Genomic DNA, 17,775 nt, shown 5'->3' with positions numbered 1-17,775 from the left:
GTTTTACTCTGTTATGAAAACAAACGGTTGTTAAAGTAATTCAAGAAAATACATATATATATATATATATATATATATATATATATATATATATACACACACACACACACACACACATAAATATGCAACAGTGAAGCCCACTATTGGTTGCAATTATAGTGCATCAATAAAAAGTCATCTTAAATCAAAATAAAAAAAGGAAAGGGGATGAGGTGTACTTTTAGCAGGGGATTACAATAGTTTCCTCATGGAGAGGTGGTTGGTGTGTCTGTGTGTGATTATTACTTATTTTCTTTTTAAATTGCTTTAGGCTTTTAGGAGTCAGAGAAGTGATTACTAATGGAGCAGGATACTTACAAGAGAAGGAAGAGACTCAGTTCATGGAGTCCTAGGCAAAAGTGCTCTTTTCTGCTGAGGCTGCAGGGACCATGTGAAGAAGGACTCCGGTGAGGGGGGGGTGGGTGGCTTTTATTCTGTCCACAGAAAGGACTCATATGCTAAGAGAAGGTGATGAGAAGAACGGAAAGTGGAGAATGGGGAGTTTCAAGTGTGCACCAAAGAAATGGGAGGTTGAGCTTATTAGCAACATTTGGAAAACTTGGGAAGAATCTCAGTGCTTGTCAAGAGTGAGCCTGGTCTACCTGGTCGTTGCTCCCCTCCCCCCTTCTCTTGGGAATACTTGAGTATTTTTTTTTTCCTAGAGCTGGTACTAGGAAAAAAAAAATATCTTCCAGAGGAAAAAGTTTTCCTAATTTTTTTTTTTTTTTTTTGCAGTTAATGACTGATTGACCAGTTTCTCTTGGTTTCCTTCAAAGGCAAAATGACCATAGAGTGATAATGAAGGTCCCGACCTTTTCTCTCTGTACCTTCCTTCATATCATTTCTGCATCTCTTTCAGAATCCAGTGTTTCTAGAAAGCATGTTGTCTAAATTAACCTCAATTACAGGAAACGCTTTCCCACTCCAAAAAGTTAATTCTAACTCTATCATCTTAGTATAATTTGCTTTATTTACAAACAATATTAAGTTTGATTGTTCTATAAGATTCTTACTGATTTCCATAGCAACCACTTTCTATTGAAAAAAAAAAAATGCCTTTGCCAAGGGATGGAAATCCCTTTTAAAAAGACAGAAACAATTTTGCCAGAGTCATAATCATTTCAGATTATTTTCAAAGTTTTATTCAACTTTGACACAATGAGTAAATCCAAAGAAACTGTAGCTAATTGAAAATTGGAGACTGTGCCATTAAATGAATTGGAGATAGAGCCTTGTGTGTATTTCTTTTTCTTAATTAGTTGTTAGAAAAGTTTCAGCACTGATTACAAATCTAGTCAACTTCTAGAAGTAGTTCAGTGTTTTAAATTAGTGTAATTGGGTTTCTGTGATATATGAAAATGTTCTCTGGTTATGTTGGCTTAGGTTTGCACATAAGAGTACAGTAGTTCCCTTTTTGTAATTCTTCATTTTACATAATTTCTGTTCTTGGCTATAAAAATTCCCTAGCTTGAATAACTGCCTTTATTCTTGTAATAAATATTTTGGAATTGAGTTCATGTTAGTAAATGACTCTTGTGTCTTGTCCTGCTTATACATCTAACAACCTTTCTTTTCTGGTCAGGAAGAAGAATCATTGTTAACTAAATTGTTTGAGGCTTCTCTGTTGTTTTGTTGACGAAGTTGATGACATATGAATCTGGACAATAATTATCTAGTCAATATGGTAGAGATCGAAACTAAAATGAGTGCTTACAAGATGCTTGTTATTTGCTGAATTTTACTTAGTAAATGATTGAGTGCTTTAAAGGTTTGTTTTCCTTAAAAAGTTAGTAAACAATTAAACCCCAAAGGATTATTTGGGATTCTATGACAATCTGTACCAGGAAATAGGCTCACATAGTGTTCTTCATCTTCCAGCTGGTAAAAATGAAATATCACATTTATTTCTCTTCATCTCCACACCAGATGCTTCCAGCAGCTGGGATTCCAAGATTAGTTTGTCCAAAGTATGAAGGCATGTCATCCAACCAAACTATTAGGTTGACCCAGTTTTTGTGGCTTCTAGTAATTATGCTATTCTCTGCAACACTGTGATTTAATTTCAACGTTACATTGATAGGCTTGGGGCTAAATCTTCCTATCCCTATTCAAATAAATTGCTTAAAATATAAGCTTCTGATCCTTTATATTCTGATTCATTCTAGCAAAGTGCACAACATTGAAAGCTATTCTTATTATTTAGTCATATCCCAAATGCATTTTTTAATGGAACTGCGTTTCTGTATTAGGCCACAGTTCAACATCTCAATTACCCAATTAATTCCCTCATTTATGTTGCAAACATGAATCAGGCAAACATGAATCAGATTGTGAATCTTAGTCTGCATTCCTTTTTGGGGGGATTGAATCCAGGGGTGCTTAACACTGAGCCACATCCCTAGACATTTTTCATATTTTATTTAGAGACAGGGTCTTGCTAAGTTGCTAAGGCTGGCTTTGAACTCAGGATCCTCCTGCCTCAGCCTCCCAAGATGCTGGGATTACAGGCATGTGCCACTGCACCTGTCTTAGTTCCATTCTTGAGCTAGGAGAACATTTTCTCTTTTTTATTACAGTAAATGTGTTCATGTCACATAAGGGCAATGGATAATCCACATCGACCTTTAATAATTTTTCAATAATTGTATCAAATTTAGAAAAGTAGCATAAACTCAGAGCAATACTTACATCAAACACCTTGTTAATAAAGTCCATATATTACCTGAACAAGCATGAGGCTTTTCTGTAATCACTTTCCCCTTCAGAAAGGACAGGGAGAATGAGGCCAGTAGTTCCCTATATGACAACTGAATGTAGTCTACCATCTATTTTTGTGATGGATGAGAAACATTCCTTGACTTCTCCAGTTCATTTCACCCTCAAGAAATGTGCTTGGAATACTTATCCCATATTAGATTCCAGAAAAAGGTGATTAAGCAAAGTTCATGACTGTCCATTAAAATGCACAAATGTTCTATTAAAGAAAAGAAACCCCAAATGAGATTTTTATGTGCATGCATATTCATGAAATCCTGCCTGTTTCTAGATTTCCCACATGCAGTTAATACTTTCACCTTCAGTTCACTGTTTTATAGCACTTAACACAGTGTTCGTACTGTCTACTTCAAGGATTTTGCAGTTAATGTAGGAACAGGTGAAAGGACAGATTTGTGGAACCAACAGCTCATCCTCCAAGTCCACCTGTGTTTTAATAGAGATATTTTATTCCGAAAAGGTGATGGATGGTGAGTTTCCTGTGGTTTTAAGTTGAATGTCATCATCCCCCTTTGGATACTCTCCTGTCTCTTACAATACCTGGTTCAATGTATACATTTTGATAACTGCACAAATTTGCATATAAATACTTTTGAAATGTATAATCACATTCAAAATAAGCACCCTCAAACTTTAATATATATTATTGCAAATAATGAAATATTATTTCTCAATAGAAATCTTTGAAAGTCCAAATTTGGTGACTAAGTAAAGGAAATGCTGAGGAATATATAGAGAGATTATTGACTGGATATATTAGGATACATTCAGTTAAAAAATCAATTTTTGGGAACTTTCCAGAACGCTCGGTGAGAGGCGGAGGAGCGGCGGCTGCCCGGGCTGCACACGTTACGCGCTCCTTCCCACTCCCTCACAACGGCCCTAGCCCGCTCACCGGCTGTAGAAAATGGTGAAAGAAACCACTTACTATGATGTTTTGGGGGTCAAACCCAATGCCACCCAGGAAGAATTAAAAAAGGCCTACAGAAAACTGGCCTTGAAGTACCACCCTGATAAGAATCCAAATGAAGGAGAAAAGTTTAAACAGATTTCTCAAGCTTATGAAGTTCTCTCTGATGCCAAGAAAAGGGAATTATATGACAAAGGAGGAGAACAGGCAATTAAGGAGGGTGGAGCAGGTGGTGGTTTTGGCTCCCCCATGGACATCTTTGATATGTTTTTTGGAGGATGAGGAAGGATGCAGAGAGAAAGGAGAGGTAAAAACGTTGTGTACCAGCTCTCAGTAACATTAGAAGACTTATATAATGGTGCAACAAGAAAACTGGCTCTGCAAAAGAATGTGATTTGTGACAAATGTGAAGGCCGAGGTGGTAAGAAAGGAGCAGTAGAGTGCTGTCCCAACTGCCGAGGTACTGGAATGCAAATAAGAATTCATCNGGGTAAAAAAAAATATCCAGATGTTCAATGTTGGTTTGACACTGGTTCTCAATCTTGGCTATCACTGTCAGGAGGACTTCCCAACATGATGCATACTGTACTTTACAGCAACTTCTCAGATAGTGGGAAAGGAAGCTCTAAAAGCACAGAAAAGAGAATGCACAATACAAAAAATGCCATTCTTGCACCTTTTATCTTTCAAAATGTGTCATCTCATCCACCTTTGGAGATAGCAGGAATTTAAACACCTTTTTTTAAATGGGAAAACCACCCTCTCTAGTCTACTGGCTTCTCAAATTTGAACATGTTTGCCAGGCCTCACTACCAATTTGATGCTGTAAGTCTGGGGTAGGACCTAAGAATTTGTCTTTGAAACAAGTTGCCAGGTAACATTAAGACCAGTGTTCTAGTCTGAGTAAAAGCTAGTGACTACAAAGACAGGTCCAGATTCTTGCAATTCATTTATTTCCACTTACCTCACTACCTGTGGTTTGCTTGGGTAAATATTTAACAGAATGTGGAGAAACAATCCATGGTTTCTTTGCCTTAGCCTAAACTCTTAAAAATTGAGGAAAACAGCAGGAGAAGGAAGAAATGGAGCTCTGGAATTATCTGGTTTTCAATGTGAGCTCCATGCAAGTTGTGTTATTAAAGTATATCATGTCTGGGAAAAAAAAATCAATTTTTGACATTACCTAGGTCAACCAGTTGTGCTTGTATATAATGATGTGCAGATAACATTTTATTATCAATTTAAAATTAAAAGCTTCAGTTGATCAGTGGGATTTTCCCACTTGTTATTAAACAAATGTTCACTAAAATAAAACCTTCAGTATGATGCAGCATTTATTAGGGTCTATTCAGTCATTCAGAGAAGGAACTTGGTTCCAACTTCAATTTGAGGATGCACATAATAAAAACTTCTTATGGTTGTTTCATAATATAATATGCTTCTAAAGAGCATATTAATCAGTCAACAGATACTAAGTATAAATTGTATGCTACAACATATAGGTGCTTCATTGGAACCTGAACTTAATAGCAATATGAAATTTAAGTGAGATGACTAGCAGTCATAAAACAAGCAAACATTGAAATGTATTTCAAGACTCCATATGGTGAAATGATCAATATTAAAATGTCAAAAACATTCAGAGAGGTTACCTGAGAGTTGGAAAGGATGAAGGAACCATCCTTTCCCTTCCTTCTCTCTTTCATTTATTGATTTATTTATTCTCATCTTATTTATATCCTGGTGAGTGAGTAGTAGAACCTGAAAATAAAAGGATGAATGGATAATCCTTCTCCTCATAGAGTCCATTCTTTATTAGAAATAAATGGCATAAAGAGCATGTTATGCAGAGAGAGAGTAACATGAATAATTCATGGACATGGGTGAGCCTTGAACAGAAATGAATTTAGATTGATAGAAATAAGGGAGAAGTTATTCTAGGCTTAAAAATTAGCCTGTCATGACACAAATATTAGTTTCTCTCAAGTTTTGATCTTTAGCACTGAGCAGGCATATAGCAAATGCCTGGTAAATATGGGTTGATCTAATTTAAGAGCATGTCTTTAGGGCAGCAAGAGATCTGATCTGAATGAAGTTTTCATTTTGAAGACTAAGGAGAAATAGGAATTATCGAATTTTACGCTATGAGGTGCCTCTTGGCTGAGAGAAGAATGTGATAGCAGCTGCAGAATTAAGACTACTTTTGACCAGGAGTGATAAAATAGACATGGCGATCAATGAAGGTGAACATGGCATTCATGCATAGACCTGACAGTGTGAAGCTAATAATGTAGGTCTGAGCAGGATCCAAACCAGGGGCTCACGGGGAGGTCACCTCTGGACAAACAGTAGCTAACTATCCGAGTCCATTTGTGTGACTAAGGACTGAATGTCAGAATAAGAGGAGTAGATTTGAACTGAGTGTGAAGTGAAGGTCAAGGCTTTAAACATGAGCAACTAAGTGAAATCAAAGCAGAAAAATGAATAGGAAGTAAAGATTGGCAAAGATCATTTAATTCTGATAGATCTCAGAAGTCCATGTTAAGTAGATGTGTGTGTATGTTTATGTGTGTGTGTGTGTTTTGAGTGCTATGTAGCTTGGAACATCCATGTACTAACTGGACCATAGAATATTTAACATGCAACTTCTTTTACCTACCTGGCTTGATAAAGTTAGGGTTCATAGAGAAGAGCTATCAAGATGTTAAAGGAATAAAGGTTTGCAGCGTTAAGGAACTTGGCCAGTATAGAACAAATTGCTCTCATTCAGCTCAAGGATAAACTGAAGCTCCTTTATAAAGATGGGATCAGCTTTGTTAATTCACTGACTATTTCTAATCAAAGACCTCTAAAATTGATAATGACAAGTGGGAAATTATTCATGGAAATACATATCTGACAGGGCTATTGTGGCTCTCCATATCAGCTCTGGTTGCATCTTCACATACTTGCTAATCAAAATTTGGCCTTAGAAAAGTTGATCAGCTAAGCATTACTGAAATTTCCTTTTGAAGTTAACTGCTGATCCAAAGCACTCAGGATTTCTCTTGAATACCACCAAGTTCATAAACATGTGACATGCTGAGTAAGCACTATGACCCCTATCCTAACTAACTCTGCCAACTGTCAGGGCCCCCTGGCTACTTACTGATGCATCCATCAAATTTTTGCAGGTGTGTCCTTGGACTTGACCTTTATATTCACTTAGATCCTAACCAGGAAATAAATTATGGCCTAGACCACACCTGACTTAGAATGGAATAAACATTGCAACTAGTTCCTCACTCATTTTGTAACCTCAGTAATCAGAAAAGGTTTACAGCCACTTCACCTTTCCAAGGAGGTGATATGAAAGTTCCATTAAGGTTAACAACATTGATTAAAATTAAGCCTCCACGATAAAGGTTACACTGGGACCCACTAACGTTCCATTGCTCCTTAGCACAGCCAGAGGCCCAGCAGGGTATTGGCTGCTATTTCTGGGGAAAGGCCCATCAATCTTGTGTGTGTTGTGTGTGTGTGTGTGTGTGTGTGTGTGTGTGTGTGTGATAGGTAGTGGTCGTTTTTAACCCTCTCATGGGGAAGAAGAACTAAACAGGATGGGGAGGCTATTCCTACTTCCTCAGGCTAAAGAGAAGGTGGAGGTCTAGAGGTTCCTTATTCTGCAGCCAGGCTCCTGGGCTCCCATTGTCTTCTCCCTAACCAGCCTTCTTCAGCATGGGGGCTGCCTCACTGAGTAGACCCAACAATTCAATCAAGAAGAATTTGAGCTGGCCTTGTGAGTAATAGTCATCAGAACGAGAAGGTGTAATTGCTGGTTATTGTACTTTGTGCATGTTTTCACAGAGATGTAAAGAAACTGGCTTGCTTGAAAAAAACTCAGATATTCAAGATTCCCCTTTAAGCATCTTGCCCACCTATCCTTGATATCCTATTTTCAAAGTAATGGACCACCTTATACTCAAGGCTCTTCGTTAACTGAGTTATTATCTTTCCTCCTGTAACTTTTAATCTTTTTTCTGTTCCAGTCACTTGAATGGACTTGAGGCCTTGATCCTCTGTAAATGTTGGCCATTTATATTCCTTGACTCAGGCTGATGGTCCCTGAAGCCACGGTAGCCCAGTAGGCACTGCTCCATCCCTGTTACTGGGACACTCTTGGACTCACACTTATGGGTACATCTGACCAGTGTGTTCATATTGTAGAGTCATTGTTAAGTCTAGGAGCTGCTGGTAGACTCATTTTCAAGTCTCAGATAATTTATCCTCATCTTACTCCTGCAAAATGACACTCCCATCTATCTGACTTTCCTGGCCCCTCCTTCTGACTCTTCCGGCGAGAGAATCAAGTCTTCGGAGCCCAAAAGTTTGTATTTCTAGAACATTTCTAACATTTTAGTGTTGAAAATAGTTATTCTACATCTTTGACCCAAAGTCTCTTCATTTCCCTAAAGACTAAGTCAATAATATTAAGCTCATTTGGCAGTTTTTGAAGGTTAAATTAGCCAATGTGCATATGTCAAATGAATATAGATACCAGCTCTTCTTCTCTGAAGTGGAGTCACCCCACTCCTCCTCCTTCTTGCTTCCTCCCTCCTTCTGTGCCTTTTTCCCTTCCTTTCTTCCAACAAAAGTCACAGAGAACCAGGCCCTTTGTCTACAGTGTGAATAGAACTCTCAAATCGTTCACAGTCCAGCCTGAGAGACAAAGGCACAAATCAATAACTTTAATCTACTCTGTAGAGGCCATTAAAGAGAAGGAGGCAGTGTACCAAAGCTGAGTTCTCTCACCATCTCTTTTCCAAAGATAAAGAATAGGGTGAGTCTGACAGTATACAGGTGTGAATGTCACATTATCTTTTAATGTTCTTTATGTGCGGGCTCTTCAGAACATCATTAAGAGCAGTTGATCCATCCTTGATATTGTTCTCCATCAGGAAGGCAGCATGAAACATTACTTTTGGTATTTGTTCAAAATATAAAGTTCCTTTCAACACTGGCAAAAGAAAGAGCATTGAAAACGTGTCTCATGTACAAAGCTAACCTGGAAAACTGAGGAGAATCTCCTCCCCCTTTTCTCTCCCAAGTAAGTGTTTTTGTTCCCAGGATTAGCTAGACTGGTGCTGGATTTTTCAATTGAACCACCTTAAAGATGCAGTTGGTAGTTGGTAGTCATTCAGTCGTATTCTGAATAAAGGTCAAGTTGGCTATTGGGTTTGGAATGTGAGAGCCCAATGTGAGTGATACCTGGCCCTCAGGCTGCCTGCCCTTCCTCCCCCACCTCTCCTGCACAGGTGAGCTTCCTTGGCCCCCCTGGTTCCTGGCTCAGAGGTACCTCCCTTCATCTTGTCAGACAGTAGGAAGAGGGTGATGTACTCCACAGATGTGATCAGGGTCTTCATTTTCTTGAAGAGAAGTGCTTTCAGTTTTGGGAGGAAAGATCTCCTTTCAAGGGAAGGATTTTTATAATCGTTTGTGATTCATAGCATACTTCCCATTCAGGATTATATGTTGAGGGAAAGAAACTTGACTCATTTAGGGAAGCCCATAAAGCTGGATAAAATTGTGTAAAAATGTAATAATTTTTTCCAAACACTTTGCTAGAAATCATGCTGTGATACTTGGTTCCTACCACAGCACGGTGAGGCAGGTGGAGCAGGAATTATCTTACCAAATTATAGAGGAGGAAACTCTGGTTCCCCAGAGATGAAGTGCTTGCCCCAAAGTCTCCTAGTAGCATCTCACATGAGGACCTCAGAATTACCTTTTCTAACTTTCCTTTGCTTTTCTAAAACCCCCCATTACTTCCTCAGCTCAACTGTGTGACTATCCAGACCTACATTGGTTTTAATATGATTGAATTATTCATCTAACTTAAGTCATTACAAGAGACAAGCATCAAATAATGTAAATTCCACTAAGTTCTCTCTCCATAGATTTATCCTCTCCCAAATTAGTTTACTTATTTAAAAACTAGCGAAATTAACTTAGGTGATAAATATACATTTGGGGGGAGAATATACAAACTACCAACGACATACTATATTTGAGTTTGTCTTTATATTTAATGATACTCCAGGTGCCTAAAATAGCTCTAGGACAGAGAAGGTGCTCACTGAAAGATTACTCTGTGGCATAATGCTGGGAAAGGACCAGAAATCCATTTGGATCTTTAATCTGGAGATGGGGATAGGGGAGTCAGTGCCTTCATCTAATTCAAGTGCAAAGAACAGTGAGGAAGGAAGCCAGGGGTGATAGACTTCCATCTGGATAACTATGTTTAAAATGTCTGTTTTAAAAAAAAAAATTCATGGGGACAAACATAGTGGCACACACCTGTAATCCTGGCAGCTTGGGAGGCTGAGGCAGGAAGACCCCAAGTTCAAATGTAGCCTCAGCAATTTAGCAAGGCCCTAAGCAACTTGGTGAGAAGTTGTCTCAAAAAATAAAGAAGGGCTAGGGACGTGTCTCAGTGGTTAAGCACTGGGGTCCATCTTTGGTCCCCAAAAATAATAAATAAATAAGTTAATGCAATTTTTATGAATCAAAGAATTCAGTTTGGTGCATCACCCTAAACAAATATGGGTACTAATCTGAAGATTAGTGACCCAGAGACTTCTTGGTAATGTGAGACACTTCCTAGGAAGTAAATCACACCAAATGACTTAGAGGTTTTGAGACTTGATGTGGTCAGAAGCATATGATAAGCTTGTCAAAATTTTAATTTATATGGCTGGGGCTGCAGCTCGGTTGATAGAGAGCTTGCCTGGTACATGTGAGGCACTGGGTTCGATCCTCAGCACTACAAAAAAATAAAATAAAAGTACTGTGTCCATCTACTATAAAAAACATTAAAATTTTTTGTTTTAATTTACACTGATTTGTCCCCAGTGGTTCTGATGGACTCTGTAGATCCCAGGGATCTGCTTATTAATCTACTAGGCCATTCTGTTAGAGGTGGTCTGAAGGCCAGCCACACTTTCAGGCTTTTGTGGTATCTAGAGTAGTCAAATTCATAGTTACACGAAACTATGATGGTTGCCAGGGATGGGGAATTCATGTCTGAGTGGTGCAGAATTTTAGTTTATGCAAATGAAAATATCTGATAAAGGATAAGAGGTCATGGTTACACAAAAATGTGATTATAATTAATGGTAGTGAACTATATACATAAAAATGGTTAAAATAGCAATTTTCCAATTATCTATGAGGTACCACCACTTTTTAAAACAGGATTTGTAATGCAAGAGCTAGCTATTCTTTAAAAATACTGCTGTATCTTTGCTGTATCTTTCTTACTAAGTGTTGATAAAGATAACAGGTATCTCTAGTTTCAACTGCCATAATTTGTAGTCAGTGACGGATTAATATTTTATAAGTTCATCATCTCTTTATGACAGAGCAAAAATAATGGACTCACTAAAAGAGATTGAGGAAAACTTTATTTGGGCTTTATTCAGAGAAAACGGATTTCTTGTATATCCACAGTCTGACCTAATGAATGAGAATCTCAGCGAGTTCCTCCACCTGCCTCACTGCTTCTCTAAACTGGATGCACCTGATTTTGCCTTGTCTTGTTCTTGCAATCAAAGCATGTAGTGATACTCATGCTCTTTTCAGGATAGGGTGTGGGCCAACGTGGGGAAGAGCCTGAACTGCATTATTGCTATGGTAGATAAACTGATTGAGAGAGATGGCGGTAGCGAAGGCTGCAGCGGAGGCAGCAAAGATGGAGAAAAGGACCCTTCGCTAGTGGACTCCATCACATCTCACCCAAGGGGTAAGGAATCCTTTTTTTTTTCCCCTCCCAATTATTGACTGAGTAAATCCAATGAAAAAATCATGATGAAATGAGATAGAAAAGGAGAAGTCAACAGTGCCTTTCCTGAAAGTGCTGGTAGCAGACTTCCACTGCTTTGACTTGGAGGATAGAAGACTATCAAAATGGATCCTAGTTGTGTTTTCAGAATTGCTTGCAAGGCCTATTTTTTTTTTCTTTTGCTACAAAGAACAGTGCTTTCTCTTGAAGGGTCTGAAAGAGTTTAATCTACTTTCACACATTCTCCCGAAATTTTAATAGAAAGAAAAAACAAAGATTGCTTTTAATTCTTACAAATTTGAGGGATACCAGGACACAGTTATTTCTCACAGTTCTTGAACAGAATGCAGTGTGATAGATGTTTTTTGCCGTATTTTTTTTTTTTTTTTTTTTGGTACTGGGATTGAACCAGGGACACTTTGCCACTGAGCTATATTCCCAATCCCTTTTCCTTTTTTATTTTTTATTTTGTTTTGAGGAAGGATCTTGCTAAATTGCTTAGGGCTTTCTCAAGTTCCCGAGGCTTGCCTTGAACTTGTGATCTTCCTGCCTCAGTCTCCTGAGTCGATATGACAATGGGTGTGCACCACCATAAGAAGCCCTGAGGGATTTTTTTTTTTTTTTTGTGACCATATCAGAAGGTTTGAATCTGAAAACTGTGTTTCTGCATTATTCCAAAAAACATGTCATAACAATAGATTTCCACACAAACACATGCATACACATGTGAAAAAAAGAAAGGAGAGGGTGAGATTTTCAAATGCATGTCATATTCACAGGTTGACTAGCAAATTTTATAGAATGTCAACTGTAGTTGTATCCCCATAAATAGCTTTTATGATTATTTTTGTTAATTTTATTAATCCATACAAAAATATTTCTTTATGGTAGTAGGAACTGATATTAGATTTGACTTAACCTTTTTTGCTAAGTATCTTGTTTTGGAGAGAATAAACACTATTTGTCTACCTACTGAAATTTGTTCTTTATTTACTTTAGGAAAATGAGTCCTCAGAAGGTATAGATGTCTATAAGATTAAATTTGTGTTTTCCAATTTGTCTTCCCGATTTCCATTACTGACATTTTCATCAGGAGTTTAATTATGTAAAACATCCATCTCTCATTACTTGATTAACAGCAGACCCTTTTCTTAATCACATTTGTAAACCACAGCTTTCCAATATCGCCTTATTAAAGATGGTCCCTCTTCCTCTATTGCACACTCACACAACTGAAAAGTCTACAGAGGATTGTGTTTGTATGATGATTGTATTTGGTATTCTTCATATTCATACTTAATTGGTCTCACTGTATATGGGGATTTTCTTGTTTAATAATATCACTTTGATTAGCTAATGAATCTACAGTTCTATAACTTCACATGAATCAAAATGAAAGCTTGTCATAGCTATATCATAAAGAAATAGTGTACTTCAATTTTCTTTAATTGAACATATATTGACTATGAACTGTGAGCCAGACACTCTTGTGCGCTGGCAAATCAGGTAAGTGAGCAGAATTAAAAAATGAAGAGACTTATTTTATCCATAGATTGGTTTCCTAGACATAATATTTTTAGCAGAAATAAAGGATAACAGCTATTGCCACATTTTTTGTTTGGTGTTCCCCAGATGGCTCTTGAAAAAGAGAAATATTCTAATATTTGAAATGCCATACTTTATCTACATCTTATGTTTAGAAGATTGTACATGTATGATACAAATTATATTTTTAAAAAATAAAAAATATTTTGTAGACAAATCAGCCATAAGATTAAATGAACTGATTTTATTTGAATGTGAAGCAATGAATACACACCTTCTAAGACCAGACAGTACTTGCTGCAAATATAGAAATCACAACCAGATCATTGGTGTGGATAGTTAGAGTCAAACTACAACATACTGTGTTCTAATTTATTTTAAGTGTCTTATTTTTATTTTGTTACATATATTTATTTCACCCATTGTCCCTTTTTCATTATGTTATAAAATTTTAGATGTCATTATTTAAACGTATAAGATAAAATATTAATTTTGCATGAAATTATTTAACATAGTATACATTATTAAATTATTCACTGAAACATTAAAATTTCGCATGCTATATAGTTACATACAGAGTGCTTATTCTAGAGAGAAAATTGACACATAAAAAATGCTTAATGTATATAAATATTTTACAAATGAATGTGCTAAAGTATATATACATTCTATAGATACATCCTATAGATGCAGTAGCATCTTATTATAGATGTTTGGATTCAACTGATATATATATTTGGATTCAACTGATGAGTTCACTTAATTAATAAAAACATTGAAATTTCAAATATTAATTTAATACATATTATGTATATCATATTTCATTAGAAAATTGTATCTGTATGATAAAAAATAACACTTTAGAAAGTAAAATTATTTGGTAGAAAAATGATCTATAAGAGTAGATGAATCTTTTTTTTATTCATATGTGAGACATTGTGTGGACATATTCCAAAACAAGATAAAGTTAATAATTTATACCCTTCCTCTTATTTGGGGGGGGGGGGCGGTGAGACTTTTGTTTCTACCTAACTTTTTTCACATAAAGCAATGCAGTAGAGAAATATATGGTGGCCTTTTAAGCTATCGTAAACAAATGAAGAAAGTCATGTATTTGCCTGTATTATGGCCCAAACTATTTCTATTTAAAATATTTGAGGTATGCATTCCCTGTTGCCAATTACCTGTATTTTACAAATTTTATACATGAAAGTGAAAACTTGGAAAATTTGTAAACAAAATCCAATACCATCATGCATGTTTTTTTTTTCTTATTTCAATGTGACTTTACCATTTTGAACATTTCCTATGTTAATACATCCACATACTCACAGTCACACACACAAATACACAACGTTCACACTCATGTATATTTTAACCAAATTGAAGCACACATTATAAATACAGATGTTGAGTGTTTTGTGTATTAATATTTTCTCAGACATTTTGTGGAATTTTAATAATTGTAAACTAACTCACCTCCAGGCAAACCACCATTTCAGGTATTCAGTTATTATAATAATGCTGGAATTAATGGATTAACACACAAGCAATTTTGAATATATAAATCTTCATGTTTCAAGTATTGTCTTTTACATTAGATTGCTAGAAGTCCCTGTTCATTTATTTAGCTTATCTACTTAATTATGTATTCATGGATACAACTTATCTATTTCTATCAATGTGAGATCATAAAAATGTTCTATATCCTATGGTTTGTAATCTATTATTAGTATTTATCTTGACTCAAATTGTTCCAGATTTAGCCTCGGGAGCTCTGTGCTTCTGTGTCCTTTTGATGATTTGCTCTCTCCCACTGTTTAGTCCTTCACTTTCAGTCTTCATTCTTCCTTCAATTTCTCACTTTCTTTACTCCCTGCCTTATCATAAGTGCTCCAGGCTCATCTTGCATTTCTGAGTTCCAGGTCCACCCACTTTCCAGGGAACCCTAGTTTCTTTCAATGGAGAATAGCAGTTAGAAACCCGAACCCGAGCGTGTAGGCATTTGTTACTCATCTTCCCAGCCTTAAATAGTTTCACGGACTTCATGCTATTTGGGGTGAAAGTTACCGTAACTTCTGCTTTTCTGTGAAGTTGACATTGTATGACTTATTGCTGTATTTCGAAATATTGTTCTTATGATACAGTCTATTTCTTTAATACTATTATATGTATCCTCATCCCCTTGCTATGGTGGAAAATCCTTCCTGCTTTCCCTTGTTTACAATTAATTAGTGAACTGATGGAGTGATTTGAGTCATCTGGTATTTATTATAATAGATGATGTGATAAGGGATAAATATTGTTAGGCATTTATTTATTTATTTATTTATGATGATGATGATGATGATGATGTGTGTGTGTGTGTGTGTGTGTGTGTGTTTTACTGGGGATTGAATCCAGGAATACTCTACCACTGAGCTACATCACTAGACCTTTTCACTTCTTTTTATTTCATCATGAGACAGGGCCTCGATAAATTGGCAAGGGTGACCTTGAACTTGCAATCCTCCTGCCTCAGCGTCTGGGGTCACTGGGATTGCAGGCATGCACCATAGAACCTGGCATATTAGGCATTTTTGCACCATCATTTATTAAGGAGTCTTCATATTGTATCATTTCTTGTTTTTATTTCCTTTACAGATTAAGTTCTGCAAGTAATTCTAATAAATTTCTTGAATTTTATGTTATATACAGTTATACTATCTTTTGTATTGGAATATATTTCTAAATCTTATAGGGTAAATCAAACTTATACTAGTTTTTCTTTCTTCAAACCCTCCGTTATTTTTATGTTTTAGCTGTATTTGTGTTTGTTTTGCTGTTTTATATTTTACATGGCTACACGGTAGTCTTGTGAATTATCACCATGTTTATCCATTTTCTTATGCTCCTCTTTGACCTATAAATATTTCTCATCAGGTTGTAGGTTTTTCTTGTTACAGTATATTAATTTAATAGTATTTTAAATTTGTAGTTTGAAGGATTTCTGCTTGTTTATTTTGGAACCAGAATGTTATGATATATCTTTTGCTTGCTTAATAAATTTCTTTTCAGCATGAATACATATAGAGAGAAGTAAAACTTTCCCGACTGTTTTGAACACAAATAATAGAATAGCCATTCCAAACATCTATAGCATGTGTGTGCCTAGTGAACACAGATTGTTCTTATATTTTCAATACATATAAACACATTTATAGGCATCTGTTGTATGTGTAGAATCACTTGCCTTAAATTTCATGATAAATCGAGAACTCAAAGATTAAATCCGAGAATATTAAAATCTTAGATTTGACGGGGTCTTAAAGACCATGTAATGAGACCTCCTAAATTATGTTAAGAAGCTTGCCCAGAATATCTCTGCCAGTTTTCACCTAGCCTCTAATGCGCATCTCCAGTCTTGAAACCATTTTTATTTTTTCAGGCAGCAAGCTTCAGACATTGATCCAATTATGTTTTCTTTAATTTCTCCCACTGACCCAAATGTAATCCTTTGCAATAAACAGGAGAAACTTACTTTTCTTTTCCCAAATTAAGCCTAACTCATATTGTGTCCTTTTTGAATTCTCAATGTCTGTGAGATTTTTCAAAGAAATAGACTCAAAATGCGTCCAGTAGTTGCTTTTCTCAGATCCTTTATAGTTTGAGAAGTCCCCAGAATTAAACCCAGTGGCCTAATAACTACAGAGCAACTCAGGAAGTCCACCTCCCTACTTTAGCTACTATTGATATTATGATACCTAAGCTCTCATTAGCTTTTGGAAAACCGCGTTTTAGTAGTAATTCTGTTGGTGTCCATAATTCTGCTAAACTTGACTCATCCCGCTCATCCTTCATTATCAAACAACATATAAGCACCACTCTACACTGGACTTTGTGAAATATTAGTGGCACAAGGAGATTAAGACAGCTTATCTCAATTCTGCTGAAGAGATGGATGTCTAAACCCATGACTACAGTATAAAACACTTTTGAGTACACTTTAATAAATACCTGTTTCTTTCATCCATCATTTCTACTGTCCTACTCAGGCTTATTTCATTCACATTTTATACACATTTCCTGTCCATTCATAAAAGTAATAGATAAAAATGATGGGAAAACAGAGCTAATACAGGTCCTTGAGGCACCACATGAAAAAGAACTATGTGCATTCAAATGCACTTGTTAATCCCTGCCCTTCGGGTATGTGTGTTCAGTCAGCTGTGTATGCAGCCATCGCTGCTATTGTATGGCCTGCATTTCTCCATCTTTCGTAAGCATATCATGATCTGTTCTGTGAAAGGCCAAATACCTTATGACATTCAATTCTTCTTCCTAATCTACCCAGCTGTAAGCCCTGTCAGAAAGGAGATGAAACTCCAGTGACATAATTTTCATTTATGAGCTCATGCTGGCTTCAAGTCGTCACTATTTTCTCTCTCAAAGGAGGTAAATGTCCATGCAGATCACAGAATTAATTCACTTATCACTGCTTAGAATTCACTTCTAGTTCCTTGGTACTAATAATGTTCCTTACCACTTCATAATTCTCTTTTAACTTGCAAAGCACATTCCACATTCCCTCTGGGATCTGAGATTTCACTATATTTACCACATCTTTTAATTTTATTCTGGCTGACTCCAGTTAACACAGTTGTCTGACAACTACCAGGGATTTGGCAGTAATATATCAATAGTCATC

General features: G+C 36.4%; 2 protein-coding genes across 4 annotated transcripts in view; both read left to right on the top strand.

Annotated features, from left to right (window-relative positions):
• The window catches only part of Inpp4b (inositol polyphosphate-4-phosphatase type II B), a 729,464-nt gene that overhangs the window by 617,724 nt on the left and 93,965 nt on the right, over positions 1-17,775 (top strand). For all 3 annotated transcript variants that reach the window (XM_048813449.1, XM_048813450.1, XM_048813451.1), the window contains one exon: positions 11,345-11,504. In XM_048813449.1, the coding sequence (XP_048669406.1) occupies positions 11,345-11,504 (160 nt within the window). The remainder of the gene's footprint in view (positions 1-11,344; positions 11,505-17,775) is intronic.
• On the top strand, positions 3,606-4,153 carry LOC107141232 (dnaJ homolog subfamily A member 1-like). The gene has a single exon (XM_048813453.1). It carries the CDS (start codon positions 3,722-3,724, stop codon positions 4,004-4,006), a length of 285 nt encoding a protein of 94 aa, XP_048669410.1. The 5' UTR covers positions 3,606-3,721; the 3' UTR covers positions 4,007-4,153.

This window comes from Marmota marmota, unplaced genomic scaffold, assembly GCF_001458135.2.
Source record: "Marmota marmota marmota unplaced genomic scaffold, marMar, whole genome shotgun sequence".
NCBI classification, from domain to species: Eukaryota; Metazoa; Chordata; class Mammalia; order Rodentia; family Sciuridae; genus Marmota; species Marmota marmota.
Note: the sequence above shows the minus strand (reverse complement) of the source record. Positions and strands in the feature narration are given on the sequence as shown.